Below are 25,469 nucleotides of genomic sequence, written 5' to 3'. Positions count from 1 at the left end.
TGTTACGTTACAGCCTTATTCTAAAATGGATTAAATATCTACACACAATACTCCTTTTGTTTTGTGTGCAAATTTATTAAAAATAAAAAAACAGAAATACCTTATTTACATAAGTATTCAGACCCTTTGCTATGAGACTCGAAAATTGAGCTCAGGTGCATCCTGTTTCCATTGATCATCCTTGAGATGTTTCTATATCCCGAGAGAACCAAGATTCAGTGAAACAGAGTATGTTAGTCACTGATGTCTCTCTGGAAAGAGATCCTCGCCCCTAATTTATTGTCCAGAGACTAAACAGTAATATAATAAGAAGCGGTGGATGTTGCGCCCGCCTCCTGAGTCGGACTAGAAGTTCACTCCGAATACCTCTTCTCCGCCATCGGCAACTTGGAGCAGCCTCTGGGATAAGTTACAGTTGCTCTGGGGGGTACGAACAAAAGGATCCAATTCAGGAAAGTTGTATTCCTGGCCGTGATGCTGGTGAGTTACCGTCGCTCTGATATCCAAATGTTATTTCCAGCTGTATGTAATATCACAATAAACATTCTGGGCTGATAGTGTAAGAAATAACACACACAAAAAACGAAATACTGCAAAATTGCTTAGGATCTAGAAGGAGAGTTGCCATGTCTGTTGACGCCATCTTGTGCATCACGGTGGCAGCATCATTATATTGGGCGTGTTTTTCAGCAGCAGGGACTGGGAGACTAGTCAGGATTGAGGGAAAGATGAACAGAGCAAAGTACTGAGAGATCCTTGATATAAACCTGCTCCAGAGCACTAAGGACCTCAGACTGGGGTGAAGGGTCAGCTTCCAGCAAAACAACGACTCTAAGCACACAGCCCAGAGTGGCTTCGGGACAAGTCTCTGAATGTCCTTGAGTGGCCCAGCCAGAGCCCGGGACTTGAACCCGTTCGAACATCTCTGGAGAGACTTGAAAATAGCTGTGCAGCGATGCTCCCCATCCAACCGGACAGAGCTTGAGAGGATCTGCAGAGAAGAATGGGAGAAACTCCCCAAATACAGGTGTGCCAAGCTTGTATCGTCATACCCAAGAAGACTCGAGGCTGTAATCGCTGCCAAAGGTGCTTCAGCAAAGTACTGAGTAAAGGGTCTGAATACTTATGTGTTTTTTTTTTAAATACATTTGCAAAAATGTCAAATAAACATTTTTTGCTTTGTCATTATGGGGTATCTTGTTTAGATATTTAAAAATTAATAATATTTAATCCATTTTAGAACAAGGCTGTAACATAACAAAATGTGGAAAAAGTAAATGTGTCTGAATACTTTCCTAATGTACTGTATATGTATACTGTATATATATATATATATCACAGGAGGTTGGTGGCACCTTAATTGGGAGGAACGGGCTTGTTGTAATGACAGGAGCGGAATCACTGGAATGGTATTAAATACATCAAACACATGGTTTCCATGGTTTCCATGGTTTCCATGGTTTCCAGGTGTTTGATGCCATTCCATTGTCTCCGTTCCAGACATTATTATGAACCGCTCTCACCTCAGCAGCCTCCACTGATATAGTTATGTACACACAGATTAAGTGTACAAAACATTAGGAACACCTTCCGAATATTGAGTTACAGACGCTTTTGCCTTCAGAACAGACTCAATTCGTCGGGCATGGACTCTACAAGGCATCGAAAGCGTTCCACGGGGATGCTGGACCATGTTGACTCCATGTCATCCCAGAGTTGTGTTAAGTTGGCTGGATGTCCTTTGGGTGGTGGACCATTCTTGATACACACGGGAAACTGTTGAGCGTGAAAAACCCAGCAGCGTTGCAGTTCATGACACAGTCAAACAGGTGACATCAATAAGGGACCATAGCTTTCACCTGGATTCGCCTGGCCAGTTTATGTCACGGAAACAGCAAGTGTTCCTAAAAGCAAGGACATGAAGAAATGAAGAAAGTCTTTTGAGAGGAGTTGACTTACCTCAGAACATTTTTCAATTTTCTGACCGTTGGTCATAATGTAGTTGGTCATCACCACAAAAGAAGAGTCCCCCTGAGGTACGAGAGAGAGAGAGGGGGGGAGAGAGAGAGAGAGAGAGAGAGAGAGAGAGAGAGAGAGGGAGAGAGGGAGTGAGAGAGGGAGGGAGGGAGGGAGTAGGAGAAAGGGAGGGGGAGGGAGAGAGAGAGAGGGAGGGAGAGGGAGAGAGAGAGGGAGAGGGAGAGGGTGTGGGAGAAAGAGAAGGAGAGAGAGAGAGGGAGGGAGGGAGTAGGAGAAAGGGAGGGAGAGGGAGAGAGAGAGGGAGGGAGGGAGAGGGAGAGAGAGAGGGAGGGAGGGAGGGAGTAGGATAAAGGGAGGGGGAGGGAGAGAGAGAGAGGGAGGGAGAGAGAGGGAGGGAGAGGGAGAGAGAGAGGGAGAGGGTGTGGGAGAAAGAGAAGGAGAGAGAGAGAGGGAGGGAGGGAGTAGGAGAAAGGGAGGGAGAGGGAGAGAGAAAGGGAGGGAGAGGGAGAGAGTTTTTATTGTTTATTTCACGTTATATATTCACTTTATATATTATCTACCTCACTTGCTTTGGCAATGTTAACACATGTTTCCCATGCCAATAAAGCCCTTGAATTGAATTGAATTGAAAATTGAGAGAGTGAGTGAGTGAGAAAAAGGGAGGGAGAGAGAGACAGAGAGGGAGAGAGACAGATAGGGAGAGAGAGAGAGAGGGAGAGGGAGAGAGAGAGAGGGAAGTATGAAATAGAATCATCTGTGATTGGACAATGTTGCAACTGTGATGGGGATCATACTCTGGACTTCCTTGAGTGCCCTGTTAGGGTGAAGGAGATTGAGGTGTGAAGGATCGGGGCTGTGCAGCTGATCTGCCATGTGGAGGTGGTGAAGAGAGTCGAGAGAGGCAGCAGTGTTGAAGATATGGAGGCGGATGCAGGGCAACCAGTTGATAGTGTTTTAAGTCAATCGGGTCATCTGGATACACTCAATGAAGATATGGAGGCGGATGCAGGGCAACCAGTTGATAGTGTTTTAAGTCAATCGGGTCATCTGGATACACTCAATGAAGATATGGAGGCGGATGCAGGGCAACCAGTTGATAGTGTTTTAAGTCAATCGGGTCATCCGGATACACTCAATGTGCAGAAGGTGGATTCTGTAGTGCGTTTGGAAAGTATTCAGACCCCTTGACTTTTTTCACATTCTGTTATGTCACAGCCTTATTTGAAAATGGATTAAATCAATAAAAATACTCAGTAATCTATACACAATACCCCATAGTGACATCACAATACCCCATTATGACATCACAATACCCCATAATGACATCACAATAACCCATAGTGACATCACAATACCCCATAGTGACATCACAATACCCCATAACGACAAAGCGAAAACAGGTTTTTAGACATTTTTGCAAATTTAAAAATAAATACAATATTTACATGAGTATTCAAACCGTTTGCTATGAGACTCAAAATTGAGCTCAGGTGCATCTTGTTTCCATTGATCATCCTTGAGATGTTTCTACAACTTGATTGGAGTTCACCTGGGATAAATTAAATTGATTGGACATGCTTTGGAAAGGCACACACACCTGTCTATATAAAGGTCCCACAGTTGACTGTGCATGTCAGAGCAAAAACCAAACCACGAGGTCAAAGGAATTGTCCGTAGAGGCCCGAGACATGATTATGTTGAGGAACAGATCTGGGGAAGGGTAACAAAACCTGTCTGCTGCATTGAAGGTCCCCAAGAACACAGTTCCATCATTCTGCTGTATTGAAGGTCCCCAAGAACTCAGTTCCATCATTCTGCTGCATTGAAGGTCCCCAAGAACACAGTTCCATCATTCTGCTGCATTGAAGGTCCCCAAGAACTCAGTTCCATCATTCTGCTGCATTGAAGGTCCCCAAGAACACAGTTCCATCATTCTGCTGCATTGAAGGTCCCCAAGAACACAGTGGCCTCCATCATTCTGCTGCATTGAAGGTCCCCAAGAACACAGTGGCCTCCATCATTCTGCTGCATTGAAGGTCCCCAAGAACACAGTGGCCTCCATCATTCTGCTGCATTGAAGGTCCCCAAGAACACAGTGGCCTCCATCATTCTGCTGCATTGAAGGTCCCCAAGAACACAGTGGCCTCCATCATTCTGCTGCATTGAAGGTCCCCAAGAACACAGTGGCCTCCATCATTCTGCTGCATTGAAGGTCCCCAAGAACACAGTGGCCTCCATCATTCTGCTGCATTGAAGGTCCCCAAGAACACAGTTCCATCATTCTTAAATGGAAGAAGTTTGGAACCACCAAGACTCTTCCTAGCAATCGGGGGAGAAGGGCCTTGGTCAGGGAGGTGACCAAGAACCTGATGGTTACTCTGACAGAGCTCTAGAGTTCCTCTGTGGAGATGGGAGAACCTTCCAGAAAGACAACCATCTCTGCAGCACTCCATCAATCAGGCCTTTATAGTAGAGTGGCCAGACGGAAGCCATTCCTCAGGAAAAGGAACATGGCAGTCCGCTTGGAGTTTGCCAAAAGGCACCTGAAGACTCTCAGACAATGAGAAACAAGAGTATCTGTTCTGATGAAACCAAGATTGAACTCTTTGGCCTGAATGTCAAGTGTCACATCTGGAGTAAACCTGGCACCATCCCTACGGTGAAGCATGGTGGTGGCAGCATCATGCTGTGGTGATGTTGTTCAGTGGCAGGGACTGGGAGACTAGTCAGGATCGAGGGAAAGATGAACCGAGCAAAGTACAGAGAGATCCTTGATGAAAACCTGCTCCGGACCACAGACTGAGGGGGGAGGTTCACCTTCCAACAGGACCCTAAGCACACAGCCAAGACAACGCAGGAGTGGCTTCGAGACAAGTCTCTTAATGTCCTTGAGTGGCCCTGCCAGAGCCCGTACTTGAACCCGATCGAACATCTTTGGAGAGAGATGTTCCCCATACATTCTGATGGAGCTTGAGAGGATCTGCAGAGAAGAATTTGAGATACTCCCCAAATACAGGTGCGCCAAGCTTGTAGCATCATACCAAAGAAGACTTGAGGCTGTAATTACTGGCAAAGGTGCTTCAGTACTGAGTAAAGGGTCTGAATACTTATGTAAATGTGATATCTTTTTTTATTTTTTCTTATAAATTAAAGAAACATTTCTAAAAACCTGTTTTTGCTTTGACATTATGGGGTATTGTGATGTCATTATGGGGTATTGTGATGTCATTATGGGGTATTGTGATGTCATTATGGGGTATTGTGATGTCCTTATGGGGTATTGTGATGTCCTTATGGGGTATTGTGATGTCATTATGGGGTATTGTGATGTCATTATGGGGTATTGTGATGTCATTATGGGGTATTGTGATGTCATTATGGGGTATTGTGATGTCATTATGGGGTATTGTGATGTCCTTATGGGGTATTGTGATGTCATTATGGGGTATTGTGATGTCATTATGGGGTATTGTGATGTCATTATGGGGTATTGTGATGTCCTTATGGGGTATTGTGATGTCCTTATGGGGTATTGTGATGTCCTTATGGGGTATTGTGATGTCCTTATGGGGTATTGTGATGTCATTATGGGGTATTGTGATGTCCTTATGGGGTATTGTGATGTCATTATGGGGTATTGTGATGTCATTATGGGGTATTGTGATGTCCTTATGGGGTATTGTGATGTCCTTATGGGGTATTGTGATGTCATTATGGGGTATTGTGATGTCATTATGGGGTATTGTGATGTCATTATGGGGTATTGTGATGTCCTTATGGGGTATTGTGATGTCCTTATGGGGTATTGTGATGTCCTTATGGGGTATTGTGATGTCATTATGGGGTATTGTGATGTCATTATGGGGTATTGTGATGTCCTTATGGGGTATTGTGATGTCCTTATGGGGTATTGTGATGTCATTATGGGGTATTGTGATGTCATTATGGGGTATTGTGATGTCATTATGGGGTATTGTGATGTCATTATGGGGTATTGTGATGTCCTTATGGGGTATTGTGATGTCATTATGGGGTATTGTGATGTCATCTTGGGGTATTGTGATGTCCTTATGGGGTATTGTGATGTCATCTTGGGGTATTGTGATGTCCTTATGGGGTATTGTGATGTCCTTATGGGGTATTGTGATGTCATTATGGGGTATTGTGATGTCATTTTGGGGTATTGTGATGTCATCATGGGGTATTGTGATGTCCTTATGGGGTATTGTGATGTCCTTATGGGGTATTGTGATGTCCTTATGGGGTATTGTGATGTCATTATGGGGTATTGTGATGTCCTTATGGGGTATTGTGATGTCCTTATGGGGTATTGTGATGTCCTTATGGGGTATTGTGATGTCATTATGGGGTATTGTGATGTCATCATGGGGTATTGTGATGTCATTATGGGGTATTGTGATGTCATTATGTGGTATTGTGATGTCATTATGGGGTATTGTGATGTCATTATGGGGTATTGTGATGTCATTATGGGGTATTGTGATGTCCTTATGGGGTATTGTGATGTCATTATGGGGTATTGTGATGTCCTTATGGGGTATTGTGATGTCATTATGGGGTATTGTGATGTCATTATGGGGTATTGTGATGTCCTTATGGGGTATTGTGATGTCATTATGGGGTATTGTGATGTCATTATGGGGTATTGTGATGTCATTATGGGGTATTGTGATGTCATTATGGGGTATTGTGATGTCATTATGGGGTATTGTGATGTCATTATGGGGTATTGTGATGTCATTATGGGGTATTGTGATGTCATTATGGGGTATTGTGATGTCATTATGGGGTATTGTGATGTCATTATGGGGTATTGTGATGTCATTATGGGGTATTGTGATGTCGTTATGGGGTATTGTGATGTCATTATGGGGTATTGTGATGTCCTTATGGGGTATTGTGATGTCCTTATGGGGTATTGTGATGTCATTATGGGGTATTGTGATGTCATCGTGGGGTATTGTGATGTCATTATGGGGTATTGTGATGTCCTTATGGGGTATTGTGATGTCCTTATGGGGTATTGTGATGTCATTATGGGGTATTGTGATGTCCTTATGGGGTATTGTGATGTCCTTATGGGGTATTGTGATGTCATTATGGGGTATTGTGATGTCATTATGGGGTATTGTGATGTCATTATGGGGTATTGTGATGTCCTTATGGGGTATTGTGATGTCATTATGGGGTATTGTGATGTCATTGTGGGGTATTGTGATGTCATTATGGGGTATTGTGATGTCCTTATGGGGTATTGTGATGTCCTTATGGGGTATTGTGATGTCATTATGGGGTATTGTGATGTCCTTATGGGGTATTGTGATGTCCTTATGGGGTATTGTGATGTCATTATGGGGTATTGTGATGTCCTTATGGGGTATTGTGATGTCATTATGGGGTATTGTGATGTCATTATGGGGTATTGTGATGTCCTTATGGGGTATTGTGATGTCCTTATGGGGTATTGTGATGTCATTATGGGGTATTGTGATGTCCTTATGGGGTATTGTGATGTCATCATGGGGTATTGTGATGTCCTTATGGGGTATTGTGATGTCCTTATGGGGTATTGTGATGTCCTTATGGGGTATTGTGATGTCATTATGGGGTATTGTGATGTCATCATGGGGTATTGTGATGTCATTATGGGGTATTGTGATGTCCTTATGGGGTATTGTGATGTCATTATGGGGTATTGTGATGTCATTATGGGGTATTGTGATGTCCTTATGGGGTATTGTGATGTCCTTATGGGGTATTGTGATGTCATTATGGGGTATTGTGATGTCATCTTGGGGTATTGTGATGTCATTATGGGGTATTGTGATGTCATTATGTGGTATTGTGATGTCATTATGGGGTATTGTGATGTCATTATGGGGTATTGTGATGTCATTATGGGGTATTGTGATGTCCTTATGGGGTATTGTGATGTCATTATGGGGTATTGTGATGTCCTTATGGGGTATTGTGATGTCATTATGGGGTATTGTGATGTCATTATGGGGTATTGTGATGTCCTTATGGGGTATTGTGATGTCATTATGGGGTATTGTGATGTCATTATGGGGTATTGTGATGTCATTATGGGGTATTGTGATGTCATTATGGGGTATTGTGATGTCATTATGGGGTATTGTGATGTCATTATGGGGTATTGTGATGTCCTTATGGGGTATTGTGATGTCATTATGGGGTATTGTGATGTCCTTATGGGGTATTGTGATGTCATTATGGGGTATTGTGATGTCATTATGGGGTATTGTGATGTCATTATGGGGTATTGTGATGTCCTTATGGGGTATTGTGATGTCCTTATGGGGTATTGTGATGTCATTATGGGGTATTGTGATGTCATTGTGGGGTATTGTGATGTCATTATGGGGTATTGTGATGTCCTTATGGGGTATTGTGATGTCATTATGGGGTATTGTGATGTCATTATGGGGTATTGTGATGTCATTATGGGGTATTGTGATGTCATTATGGGGTATTGTGATGTCATTGTGGGGTATTGTGATGTCATTATGGGGTATTGTGATGTCCTTATGGGGTATTGTGATGTCATTATGGGGTATTGTGATGTCATTGTGGGGTATTGTGATGTCATTATTGGGTATTGTGATGTCCTTATGGGGTATTGTGATGTCCTTATGGGGTATTGTGATGTCATTATGGGGTATTGTGATGTCATTATGGGGTATTGTGATGTCATTATGTGGTATTGTGATGTCATTATGGGGTATTGTGATGTCATTATGGGGTATTGTGTGTAGATTGATGAGGGGAAAAAACATGTCATGTATTTAGAGTAAAGCTGTAACGTAACAAAATGTGGAAAAAGTCAAGGGGTCTGAATACTTTCTGAAGGCACTGTATAACCACAGTGATTAATTGTACAGCCCAACTTTTTGTTTTCTTTTGTTCTACTATACTATTGACTATGTTTTGTTTATTCCATGTTTAACTCTGTGTTGTTGTTTGTGTCGCACTGTTTTGCTTTATCTTGGCCAGGTCGCAGTTGTAAATGAGAACTCGTTCTTAACTAGCCTACCTGGATAAATAAAAGTGAAATAAAAAATAAAATAAATTGTTTAAGAAGTCCAAGAAGCAGAATATCATTATATCTGCAGCTGAGAAGTTTTTGGGGCTCCAAGGCATCCCGGCAGAAGCACTATTGTCGCTAGGACATATCCCGTCCTCACAGGAGGCTTCTGCGCCTGTGTTGAGACCTGATTAGAAATTCGTTTTTTTAAAGAAAAGCAGGCTGATTTTGTTTAGGTAATTTCTTGTGATAGTTTGTATGATATTTTATATATTTTAACCCAAATATTTTCCTTTTTGGGATCGTTATTATCAAAATGCACATCCAATTGTTGCAAACGACACCTACAAGTAGAATAAGAACTTCCCCAGCCTTAAAAAGGAAAGAAATATCGGCGTGGCAACAAAAATAAGTGATCCACCTTAAAACCGGTTGCGGTTCCATTGTTCCGCAACTCCGTTTGGAAGCCAATAATCAATCAATCAATCAATCAATCAATCAATCAATCAATCCACTGTTTGGAGAGGCGCGCCAGAACGCGAATACTTTACGCTTATTCCGGATGCCTAACAGAGATCTAAAAAAAAACACTTTACAGATTAAATTCTCTAGAACCTTGCTATTGATTCTAGGTCACAAACAGATGCCGCATTCAAAACAACTGGGAATTCAAAAAATACGACGTCAGTGATCTTCAGGTCAGACATTCAGAGCTCTAGAAAGAGGCCGAGTTGGAATTCTGAATTGTCAGAGATTTCCGAGTTCCCAGTTGTTTTGAAAGCGACATTACTCTCTCTCCTCACACAGTGCTTAAAAGATACCTCTTTTCTCCCATCAGCCCCCAGTACTTATAGATACAGCATTTGATAGTGCATTCAAAGAAAATAATAAGCATAAGACCATAGACCAGACATACCCTTCTTAGTCAGTTGGAAAAAACTATCTAATCTTTCCTCTCTACCTACTGGGCTGTCCCAACTAACTTGATAGTTCACTGGTCTAAATGTGTAACATTTGTTACAACATGACAAACCTTTTGTCACGGTGGTTATGGTAACAAACCTATAGCCCCTCCCCATAGAAATATAATGACTGAATTAACGTGAGGGTGCAGTAAAATAGCCCTGGCCTAGGCACTTCCTCGTTCTAGTAACACTATTTCTATGACCCTCGCTATCCGGTTTCCTTCTATTGGCCTTCTCCTGAGTCTTGACCATGATGTCGTTCACATCAATGTAGACTAACTCATATGTAGAGGCCATATATAGCACAGTACATGTGGCCCTGCATTAATAATAAGGACTGGTACTGGAGCCCTCCTGCCTGGGTAACTGCATTAGATGTCATCAGACCTGGGTTCAAATACTATTTAAAACAATTTAGCTGTGCTTGATTAAACACTCAAGGCAGGCTAATGTATTTGAAAGATATGAAATAGTATTTAAACCCACGTCTGGATGGCATGCTTGAGTAATTCCGGTCACTGATTGTGACCACATCGGGAAGAAGTGGTTATTATCATGCAAAGAGACAGATGAGATAGCATCAATTCCTGTCAATGTTATAGAATGCAGCTAATTGACAATGCAGTTAGTCAGTATAATTGAATTGTGGATGAATCTAATTAAGATATGTCTGTGTAGTGACAATAGTACAAGACCATTTGTACTACTACTACTGTAAATGCTCAATGTGCTACCTATTTTCATACTACTGTAAATGCTCAATGTGCTACCTATTTTCATACTACTGTAAATGCTCAATGTGCTACCTATTTTCATACTACTGTAAATGCTCAATGTGCTACATATTTTCATACTACTGTAAATGCTCAATGTGCTACCTATTTTCATACTACTGTAAATGCTCAATGTGCTACCTATTTTCATACTACTGTAAATGCTCAATGTGCTACCTATTTTCATACTACTGTAAATGCTCAATGTGCTACCTATTTTCATACTACTGTAAATGCTCAATGTGCTACCTATTTTCATACTACTGTAAATGCTCAATGTGCTACCTATTTTCATACTACTGTAAATGCTCAATGTGCTACCTATTTTCATAGTCTAGAAAATAAATGCTTTTGGGTGTAACACAGTGTTGAATAACTGAATCCAATACTATATAACCAGTATCAATGTAATTGTTTTGGGAATCACCATGATACTCAGGTAGATACCGTAAATAGATAAACAAACGCCATAGATCATTATAACAGACAAGGTCATCTTCAGGTAGATATCTTGAATATTATAGGTAAATAGATACGGACATAAGATGACAGACTGTATAATCTTGATATGTGTTTTATCATCTTCTTTGACATTGATCTCCCTCCTCGTGACTGTCAGTCAACCAGTTCCGAATGAGATAGACCAAGCGTGGTCACGCCTCTCAGAGCACACAGTAGTGTTTTCTTTACGGCTTAGATACGGGCAAACAATGAACTGTCACTTTGTTTACAGAGAGTCTCATGTTTGTCTCTGTATTTGCCTAACGTGTGAACAGGATCAGGGTGCGTACAAAAAGAACCGCTGGGGAAAGTTAGGTACAGTATCTCTCTCTCACGCCTGTTTGTTGACAATCTGTTTTAAACTCCTGTCTCGGTAATCGTTATCTTCGTCAGTCTGTCAGACGTCTTCTGACTTCCGTAGATTAATCTCTCTGTAGTACTTTATACTACACTACTATTACAATACGTCTACACTACTACTAAAATACTACTACGCTACTATTACAATACGTCTACACTACTACTAAAATACGACTACACTACTATTACAATACGTCTACACTACTACTAAAATACTACTACGCTACTATTACAATACGTCTACACTACTACTAAAATACTACTACACTACTATTACAATACGTCTACACTACTACTAAAATACTACTACGCTACTATTACAATACGTCTACACTACTACTAAAATACTACTACGCTACTATTACAATACGTCTACACTACTACTAAAATACTACTACTAAAATACTACTACTAAAATACTACTACACTACTATTACAATACGTCAACACTACTACTAAAATACTACTACACTACTATTACAATATGTCAACACTACTACTAAAATACTACTATTACAATACGTCAACACTACTACTAAAATACTACTACTAAAATAGTACTACTAAAATACTACTACACTACTATTACAATATGTCAACACTACTACTAAAATACTACTACACTACTATTACAATATGTCAACACTACTACTAAAATACTACTACGCTACTATTACAATACGTCTACACTACTACTAAAATACTACTACGCTACTATTACAATACGTCTACACTACTACTAAAATACTACTACTAAAATACTACTACTAAAATACTACTACACTACTATTACAATACGTCAACACTACTACTAAAATACTACTACACTACTATTACAATATGTCAACACTACTACTAAAATACTACTACACTACTATTACAATATGTCAACACTACTACTAAAATACTACTACACTACTATTACAATATGTCAACACTACTACTAAAATACTACTACTAAAATAGTACTACTAAAATACTACTACACTACTATTACAATACGTCAACACTACTACTAAAATACTACTACACTACTATTACAATACGTCAACACTACTACTAAAATACTACTACACTACTATTACAATACGTCTACACTACTACTAAAATACTACTACTAAAATACTACTACTAAAATACTACTACTAAAATACTACTACACTACTATTACAATACGTCAACACTACTACTAAAATACTACTACACTACTATTACAATATGTCAACACTACTACTAAAATACTACTACACTACTATTACAATACGTCTACACTACTACTAAAATACTACTATTACAATACATCAACACTACTACTAAAATACTATTATTACAATACGTCTACACTACTATTACAATATGTCAACACTACTACTAAAATACTACTACACTACTATTACAATATGTCAACACTACTACTAAAATACTACTACACTACTATTACAATACGTCTACACTACTACTAAAATACTACTATTACAATACGTCAACACTACTACTAAAATACTACTACTAAAATAGTACTACTAAAATACTACTACACTACTACTATTACAATATGTCAACACTACTACTAAAATACTACTACACTACTATTACAATATGTCAACACTACTACTAAAATACTACTACGCTACTATTACAATACGTCTACACTACTACTAAAATACTACTACGCTACTATTACAATACGTCTACACTACTACTAAAAATACTACTACTAAAATAGTACTACTAAAATACTACTACACTACTATTACAATACGTCAACACTACTACTAAAATACTACTACACTACTATTACAATATGTCAACACTACTACTAAAATACTACTACACTACTATTACAATATGTCAACACTACTACTAAAATACTACTACACTACTATTACACTACTATTGTTTGTCTCTGTATTTGCCTAACGTGTGAACAGGATCAGGGTGCGTACAAAAGAACCGCTGGGGAAAGTTAGGTACAGTATCTCTCTCTCACGCCTGTTTGTTGACAATCTGTTTTAAACTCCTGTCTCGGTAATCGTTATCTTCGTCAGTCTGTCAGACGTCTTCTGACTTCCGTAGATTAATCTCTCTGTAGTACTTTATACTACACTACTATTACAATACGTCTACACTACTACTAAAATACTACTACGCTACTATTACAATACGTCTACACTACTACTAAAATACGACTACACTACTATTACAATACGTCTACACTACTACTAAAATACTACTACGCTACTATTACAATACGTCTACACTACTACTAAAATACTACTACACTACTATTACAATACGTCTACACTACTACTAAAATACTACTACGCTACTATTACAATACGTCTACACTACTACTAAAATACTACTACGCTACTATTACAATACGTCTACACTACTACTAAAATAGTACTACTAAAATAGTACTACTAAAATACTACTACACTACTATTACAATACGTCAACACTACTACTAAAATACTACTACACTACTATTACAATATGTCAACACTACTACTAAAATACTACTATTACAATACGTCAACACTACTACTAAAATACTACTACTAAAATAGTACTACTAAAATACTACTACACTACTATTACAATATGTCAACACTACTACTAAAATACTACTACACTACTATTACAATATGTCAACACTACTACTAAAATACTACTATTACAATACGTCTACACTACTACTAAAATACTACTATTACAATACGTCAACACTACTACTAAAATACTACTACTAAAATACTACTACTAAAATACTACTACTAAAATACTACTACTAAAATACTACTACACTACTATTACAATATGTCAACACTACTACTAAAATACTACTACACTACTATTACAATATGTCAACACTACTACTAAAATACTACTACACTACTGTTACAATATGTCAACACTACTACTAAAATACTACTACTAAAATAGTACTACTAAAATACTACTACACTACTATTACAATACGTCAACACTACTACTAAAATACTACTACACTACTATTACAATACGTCAACACTACTACTAAAATACTACTACACTACTATTACAATACGTCTACACTACTACTAAAATACTACTACTAAAATACTACTACTAAAATACTACTACTAAAATACTACTACACTACTATTACAATACGTCAACACTACTACTAAAATACTACTACACTACTATTACAATATGTCAACACTACTACTAAAATACTACTACACTACTATTACAATATGTCAACACTACTACTAAAATACTACTACTAAAATACTACTACTAAAATACTACTACTAAAATACGTCTACACTACTATTACAATATGTCAACACTACTACTAAAATACTACTACACTACTGTTACAATATGTCAACACTACTACTAAAATACTACTATTACAATACGTCAACACTACTACTAAAATACTACTATTACAATACGTCAACACTACTACTAAAATACTACTACTAAAATACTACTACACTACTATTACAATATGTCAACACTACTACTAAAATACTACTACACTACTATTACAATACATCTACACTACTACTAAAATACTACTACACTACTATTACAATACGTCAACATTACTACTAAAATACTACTACGCTACTATTACAATACGTCTACACTACTACTAAAATACTACTACTAAAATAGTACTACTAAAATACTACTACACTACTATTACAATACGTCAACACTACTACTAAAATACTACTACACTACTATTACAATATGTCAACACTACTACTAAAAATACTACTACACTACTATTACAATATGTCAACACTACTACTAAAATACTACTACACTACTATTACAATACGTCTACACTACTACTAAAATACTACTACGCTACTATTACAATACGTCTACACTACTACTAAAATACTACTACTAAAATAGTACTACTAAAATACTACTACACTACTATTACAATACGTCTACACTACTACTAAAATACTACTACACTACTATTACAATACGTCAACACTACTACTAAAATACTACTACACTACTATTACAATACGTCAACACTACTACTAAAATACTACTATTACAATACGTAAACACTACTACTAAAATACTACTACGCTACTATTACAATACGTCTACACTACTACTAAAATACTACTATTACAATACGTCTACACTACTACTAAAATACTACTATTACAATACGTCAACACAACTACTAAAATACTACTATTACAATACGTCTACACTACTACTAAAATACTACTACGCTACTATTACAATACGTCTACACTACTACTAAAATACTACTATTACAATACGTCTACACTACTACTAAAATACTACTATTACAATACGTCTACACTACTACTAAAATACTACTATTACAATACGTCTACACTACTACTAAAATACTACTATTACAATACGTCAACACTACTACTAAAATACTACTACACTACTATTACAATACGTCTACACTACTACTAAAATACTACTATTACAATACGTCAACACTACTACTAAAATACTACTACACTACTATTACAATACGTCAACACTACTACTAAAATACTACTATTACAATACGTCAACACTACTACTAAAATACTACTACGCTACTATTACAATACGTCAACACTACTACTAAAATACTACTACACTACTATTACAATACGTCAACACTACTACTAAAATACTACTACACTACTATTACAATACGTCTAAACTACTAATAAAATACTATTATTACAATACGTCAACACTACTACTAAAATACTACTATTACAATACGTCAACACTACTAATAAAATACTACTACACTACTATTACAATACGTCAACACTACTACTAAAATACTACTACACTACTATTACAATACGTCAACACTACTACTAAAATACTACTATTACAATACGTCAACACTACTACTAAAATACTACTACACTACTATTACAATACGTCTACACTACTACTAAAATACTACTACGCTACTATTACAATACGTCTACACTACTACTAAAATACTACTACACTACTATTACAATACGTCAACACTACTACTAAAATACTACTACACTACTATTACAATACGTCAACACTACTACTAAAATACTACTATTACAATACGTCAACACTACTACTAAAATACTACTACACTACTATTACAATACGTCAACACTACTACTAAAATACTACTACACTACTATTACAATACGTCAACACTACTACTAAAATACTACTACACTACTATTACAATACGTCAACACTACTACTAAAATACTACTACACTACTATTACAATACGTCAACACTACTACTAAAATACTACTACACTACTATTACAATACGTCAACACTACTACTAAAATACTACTATTACAATACGTCAACACTACTACTAAAATACTACTACACTACTATTACAATACGTCTACACTACTACTAAAATACTACTATTACAATACGTCAACACTACTACTAAAATACTACTACACTACTATTACAATACGTCAACACTACTACTAAAATACTACTACACTACTATTACAATACGTCAACACTACTACTAAAATACTACTACACTACTATTACAATACGTCTACACTACTACTAAAATACTACTACACTACTATTACAATACGTCAACACTACTACTAAAATACTACTACACTACTATTACAATATGTCAACACTACTACTAAAATACTACTACACTACTATTACAATACGTCAACACTACTACTAAAATACTACTACACTACTATTACAATACGTCAACACTACTACTAAAATACTACTACACTACTATTACAATACATCTACACTACTACTAAAATACTACTACACTACTATTACAATACGTCAACACTACTACTAAAATACTACTATTGCAATACGTCAACACTACTACTAAAATACTACTACACTACTATTACAATACATCTACACTACTACTAAAATACTACTACACTACTATTACAATACGTAAACACTACTACTAAAATACTACTATTACAATACGTCAACACTACTACTAAAATACTACTATTACAATACGTCAACACTACTACTAAAATACTACTACACTACTATTACAATACGTCAACACTACTACTAAAATACTACTACACTACTATTACAATATGTCAACACTACTACTAAAATACTACTATTACAATACGTCTACACTACTACTAAAATACTACTACACTACTATTACAATACGTCAACACTACTACTAAAATACTACTATTACAATACGTCAACACTACTACTAAAATACTACTACACTACTATTACAATACGTCTACACTACTACTAAAATACTACTACACTACTATTACAATACGTCTACACTACTACTAAAATACTACTATTACAATACGTCAACACTACTAATAAAATACTACTACGCTACTATTACAATACGTCTACACTACTACTAAAATACTACTACACTACTATTACAATACGTCAACACTACTACTAAAATACTACTACACTACTATTACAATATGTCAACACTACTACTAAAATACTACTATTACAATACGTCAACACTACTACTAAAATACTACTACACTACTATTACAATACGTCTAAACTACTAATAAAATACTATTATTACAATACGTCAACACTACTACTAAAATACTACTACACTACTATTACAATACGTCAACACTACTACTAAAATACTACTACACTACTATTACAATACGTCAACACTACTACTAAAATACTACTACACTACTATTACAATACGTCAACACTACTACTAAAATACTACTACACTACTATTACAATACGTCTACACTACTACTAAAATACTACTACACTACTATTACAATACGTCAACACTACTACTAAAATACTACTACACTACTATTACAATACGTCTACACTACTACTAAAATACTACTATTACAATACGTCAACACTACTACTAAAATACTACTACACTACTATTACAATACGTCTACACTACTACTAAAATACTACTACACTACTATTACAATACGTCAACACTACTACTAAAATACTATTACAATACATCAACACTACTACTAAAATACTACTACGCTACTATTACAATACGTCTACACTACTATAGCAGTGTAGTAGTGTAGTAAGGTTACATTTCTACACTACTATTACAATACTACTACACTACTACTACCTTATTTATTTTTATTTTACCTTTATTTAACTAGGCAAGTCAGTTAAGAACAAATTCTTATTTTCAATGACGGCCTAGGAACAGTGGGTTAACTGCCTGTTCAGGGGCAGAACGACACCTTGTCAGCTCGGGATTTGAACTTGCAAACTTCCGGTTACTAGTCCAACGCTCTAACCACTAGGCTACCCTTACTACACTACTACTAAAATACTACTACACTACTATTACAATATGTCAACACTACTACTAAAATACTACTATTACAATACGTCTACACTACTACTAAAATACTACTACACTACTATTACAATACGTCAACACTACTACTAAAATACTACTATTACAATACGTCAACACTACTACTAAAATACTACTACACTACTATTACAATACGTCTACACTACTACTAAAATACTACTACACTACTATTACAATACGTCTACACTACTACTAAAATACTACTATTACAATACGTCAACACTACTACTAAAATACTACTACACTACTATTACAATACGTCAACACTACTACTAAAATACTACTACACTACTATTACAATACGTCAACACTACTACTAAAATACTACTACACTACTATTACAATATGTCAACACTACTACTAAAATACTACTATTACAATACGTCAACACTACTACTAAAATACTACTACACTACTATTACAATATGTCAACACTACTACTAAAATACTACTACACTACTATTACAATACGTCAACACTACTACTAAAATACTACTACACTACTATTACAATATGTCAACACTACTACTAAAATACTACTACACTACTATTACAATACGTCAACACTACTACTAAAATACTACTACACTACTATTACAATACGTCAACACTACTACTAAAATACTACTATTACAATACGTCTACACTACTACTAAAATACTACTATTACAATACGTCAACACTACTACTAAAATACTACTACACTACTATTACAATACGTCTACACTACTACTAAAATACTACTATTACAATACGTCAACACTACTACTAAAATACTACTATTACAATACGTCTACACTACTACTAAAATACTACTATTACAATACGTCAACACTTCTACTAAAATACTACTATTACAATACGTCAACACTACTACTAAAATACTACTACACTACTATTACAATACGTCTACACTACTACTAAAATACTACTATTACAATACGTCAACACTACTACTAAAATACTACTATTACAATACGTCAACACTACTACTAAAATACTACTACACTACTATTACAATACGTCAACACTACTACTAAAATACTACTATTACAATACGTCAACACTACTACTAAAATACTACTACACTACTATTACAATACATCTACACTACTACTAAAATACTACTACACTACTATTACAATACGTCAACACTACTACTAAAATACTACTACACTACTATTACAATACGTCTAAACTACTAATAAAATACTATTATTACAATACGTCAACACTACTACTAAAATACTACTATTACAATACGTCAACACTACTAATAAAATACTACTACACTACTATTACAATACGTCAACACTACTACTAAAATACTACTACACTACTATTACAATACGTCAACACTACTACTAAAATACTACTATTACAATACGTCAACACTACTACTAAAATACTACTACACTACTATTACAATACGTCTACACTACTACTAAAATACTACTACGCTACTATTACAATACGTCTACACTACTACTAAAATACTACTACACTACTATTACAATACGTCAACACTACTACTAAAATACTACTACGCTACTATTACAATACGTCTACACTACTACTAAAATACTACTACGCTACTATTACAATACGTCTACACTACTACTAAAATAGTACTACTAAAATAGTACTACTAAAATACTACTACACTACTATTACAATACGTCAACACTACTACTAAAATACTACTACACTACTATTACAATATGTCAACACTACTACTAAAATACTACTATTACAATACGTCAACACTACTACTAAAATACTACTACTAAAATAGTACTACTAAAATACTACTACACTACTATTACAATATGTCAACACTACTACTAAAATACTACTACACTACTATTACAATATGTCAACACTACTACTAAAATACTACTACTAAAATAGTACTACTAAAATACTACTACACTACTATTACAATACGTCAACACTACTACTAAAATACTACTATTACAATACGTCAACACTACTACTAAAATACTACTATTACAATACGTCAACACTACTACTAAAATACTACTACTAAAATACTACTACTAAAATACTACTACTAAAATACTACTACTAAAATACTACTACACTACTATTACAATATGTCAACACTACTACTAAAATACTACTACACTACTATTACAATATGTCAACACTACTACTAAAATACTACTACACTACTATTACAATATGTCAACACTACTACTAAAATACTACTATTACAATACGTCAACACTACTACTAAAATACTACTACACTACTATTACAATACGTCAACACTACTACTAAAATACTACTACACTACTATTACAATACGTCTACACTACTACTAAAATACTACTACTAAAATACTACTACTAAAATACTACTACTAAAATACTACTACACTACTATTACAATACGTCAACACTACTACTAAAATACTACTACACTACTATTACAATATGTCAACACTACTACTAAAATACTACTACACTACTATTACAATACGTCTACACTACTACTAAAATACTACTATTACAATACATCAACACTACTACTAAAATACTATTATTACAATACGTCTACACTACTATTACAATATGTCAACACTACTACTAAAATACTACTACACTACTATTACAATATGTCAACACTACTACTAAAATACTACTACACTACTATTACAATATGTCAACACTACTACTAAAATACTACTACACTACTATTACAATACGTCAACACTACTACTAAAATACTACTACACTACTATTACAATACGTCTACACTACTACTAAAATACTACTACTAAAATACTACTACTAAAATACTACTACACTACTATTACAATACGTCAACACTACTACTAAAATACTACTACACTACTATTACAATATGTCAACACTACTACTAAAATACTACTACACTACTATTACAATATGTCAACACTACTACTAAAATACTACTACACTACTATTACAATACGTCAACACTACTACTAAAATACTACTACACTACTATTACAATACGTCTACACTACTACTAAAATACTACTACTAAAATAGTACTACTAAAAATACTACTACACTACTATTACAATACGTCTACACTACTACTAAAATACTACTACACTACTATTACAATACGTCTACACTACTACTAAAATACTACTATTACAATACGTCAACACTACTACTAAAATACTACTATTACAATACGTCAACACTACTACTAAAATACTACTACACTACTATTACAATACGTCAACACTACTACTAAAATACTACTATTACAATACGCGTCTACACTACTACTAAAATACTACTATTACAATACGTCAACACTACTACTAAAATACTACTATTACAATACGTCAACACTACTACTAAAATACTACTACACTACTATTACAATACATCTACACTACTACTAAAATACTACTACACTACTATTACAATACGTCAACACTACTACTAAAATACTACTATTACAATACATCTACACTACTACTAAAATACTACTACACTACTATTACAATACGTCAACACTACTACTAAAATACTACTATTGCAATACGTCAACACTACTACTAAAATACTACTACACTACTATTACAATACGTCAACACTACTACTAAAATACTACTATTACAATACGTCAACACTACTACTAAAATACTACTACACTACTATTACAATACGTCAACACAACTACTAAAATACTACTATTACAATACGTCTACACTACTACTAAAATACTACTACACTACTATTACAATACATCTACACTACTACTAAAATACTACTACACAACTATTACAATACGTCAACACTACTACTAAAATACTACTACACTACTATTACAATACGTCTAAACTACTAATAAAATACTATTATTACAATACGTCAACACTACTACTAAAATACTACTATTACAATACGTCAACACTACTAATAAAATACTACTACACTACTATTACAATACGTCAACACTACTACTAAAATACTACTACACTACTATTACAATACGTCAACACTACTACTAAAATACTACTATTACAATACGTCAACACTACTACTAAAATACTACTACACTACTATTACAATACGTCTACACTACTACTAAAATACTACTACGCTACTATTACAATACGTCTACACTACTACTAAAATACTACTACACTACTATTACAATACGTCTACACTACTACTAAAATACTACTACACTACTATTACAATACGTCAACACTACTACTAAAATACTACTATTACAATACGTCAACACTACTACTAAAATACTACTACACTACTATTACAATACGTCAACACTACTACTAAAATACTACTACACTACTATTACAATACGTCAACACTACTACTAAAATACTACTACACTACTATTACAATACGTCAACACTACTACTAAAATACTACTACACTACTATTACAATACGTCAACACTACTACTAAAATACTACTACACTACTATTACAATACGTCTACACTACTACTAAAATACTACTACACTACTATTACAATACGTCAACACTACTACTAAAATACTACTACACTACTATTACAATACGTCTACACTACTACTAAAATACTACTATTACAATACGTCAACACTACTACTAAAATACTACTACACTACTATTACAATACGTCTACACTACTACTAAAATACTACTACACTACTATTACAATACGTCAACACTACTACTAAAATACTATTACAATACATCAACACTACTACTAAAATACTACTACGCTACTATTACAATAACACTACTACTAAAATACTACTATTACAATACGTCAACACTACTACTAAAATACTACTACACTACTATTACAATACGTCAACACTACTACTAAAATACTACTACACTACTATTACAATACGTCAACACTACTACTAAAATACTACTACACTACTATTACAATACGTCAACACTACTACTAAAATACTACTACACTACTATTACAATACGTCTACACTACTACTAAAATACTACTACACTACTATTACAATACGTCAACACTACTACTAAAATACTACTATTACAATACGTCAACACTACTACTAAAATACTACTACACTACTATTACAATACGTCAACACTACTACTAAAATACTACTACACTACTATTACAATACGTCAACACTACTACTAAAATACTACTATTACAATACGTCAACACTACTACTAAAATACTACTATTACAATACGTCTACACTACTACTAAAATACTACTACACTACTATTACAATACGTCAACACTACTACTAAAATACTACTACACTACTATTACAATATGTCAACACTACTACTAAAATACTACTATTACAATACGTCTACACTACTACTAAAATACTACTACACTACTATTACAATACGTCAACACTACTACTAAAATACTACTATTACAATACGTCAACACTACTACTAAAATACTACTACACTACTATTACAATACGTCTACACTACTACTAAAATACTACTACACTACTATTACAATACGTCTACACTACTACTAAAATACTACTATTACAATACGTCAACACTACTACTAAAATACTACTACACTACTATTACAATACGTCTACACTACTACTAAAATACTACTACACTACTATTACAATACGTCAACACTACTACTAAAATACTACTACACTACTATTACAATATGTCAACACTACTACTAAAATACTACTATTACAATACGTCAACACTACTACTAAAATACTACTACACTACTATTACAATACGTCTAAACTACTAATAAAATACTATTATTACAATACGTCAACACTACTACTAAAATACTACTACACTACTATTACAATACGTCAACACTACTACTAAAATACTACTACACTACTATTACAATACGTCAACACTACTACTAAAATACTACTACACTACTATTACAATACGTCAACACTACTACTAAAATACTACTACACTACTATTACAATACGTCAACACTACTACTAAAATACTACTACACTACTATTACAATACGTCAACACTACTACTAAAATACTACTACACTACTATTACAATACGTCAACACAACTACTAAAATACTACTATTACAATACGTCAACACTACTACTAAAATACTACTACACTACTATTACAATACATCTACACTACTACTAAAATACTACTACACTACTATTACAATACGTCAACACTACTACTAAAATACTACTATTGCAATACGTCAACACTACTACTAAAATACTACTACACTACTATTACAATACGTCTACACTACTATAGCAGTGTAGTAGTGTAGTAAGGTTACATTTCTACACTACTATTACAATACTACTACACTACTACTACTTATTTATTTTTATTTTACCTTTATTTAACTAGGCAAGTCAG

At 34.8% G+C, this 25,469-nt stretch overlaps 1 protein-coding gene across 4 annotated transcripts in view; it reads right to left on the bottom strand.

The window, feature by feature from the left end:
• The window catches only part of LOC118380992 (P2X purinoceptor 1-like), a 99,502-nt gene that overhangs the window by 38,346 nt on the left and 35,687 nt on the right, over positions 1-25,469 (bottom strand). For all 4 annotated transcript variants that reach the window (XM_052529358.1, XM_052529357.1, XM_052529359.1 and 1 more), the window contains one exon: positions 1,960-2,031. In XM_052529358.1, coding sequence (XP_052385318.1) covers positions 1,960-2,031 — 72 coding nt within the window. The remainder of the gene's footprint in view (positions 1-1,959; positions 2,032-25,469) is intronic.

The sequence above is a fragment of the Oncorhynchus keta genome, chromosome 11 (genome assembly GCF_023373465.1).
Source record: "Oncorhynchus keta strain PuntledgeMale-10-30-2019 chromosome 11, Oket_V2, whole genome shotgun sequence".
NCBI lineage: Eukaryota > Metazoa > Chordata > Actinopteri > Salmoniformes > Salmonidae > Oncorhynchus > Oncorhynchus keta.
Note: the sequence above shows the minus strand (reverse complement) of the source record. Positions and strands in the feature narration are given on the sequence as shown.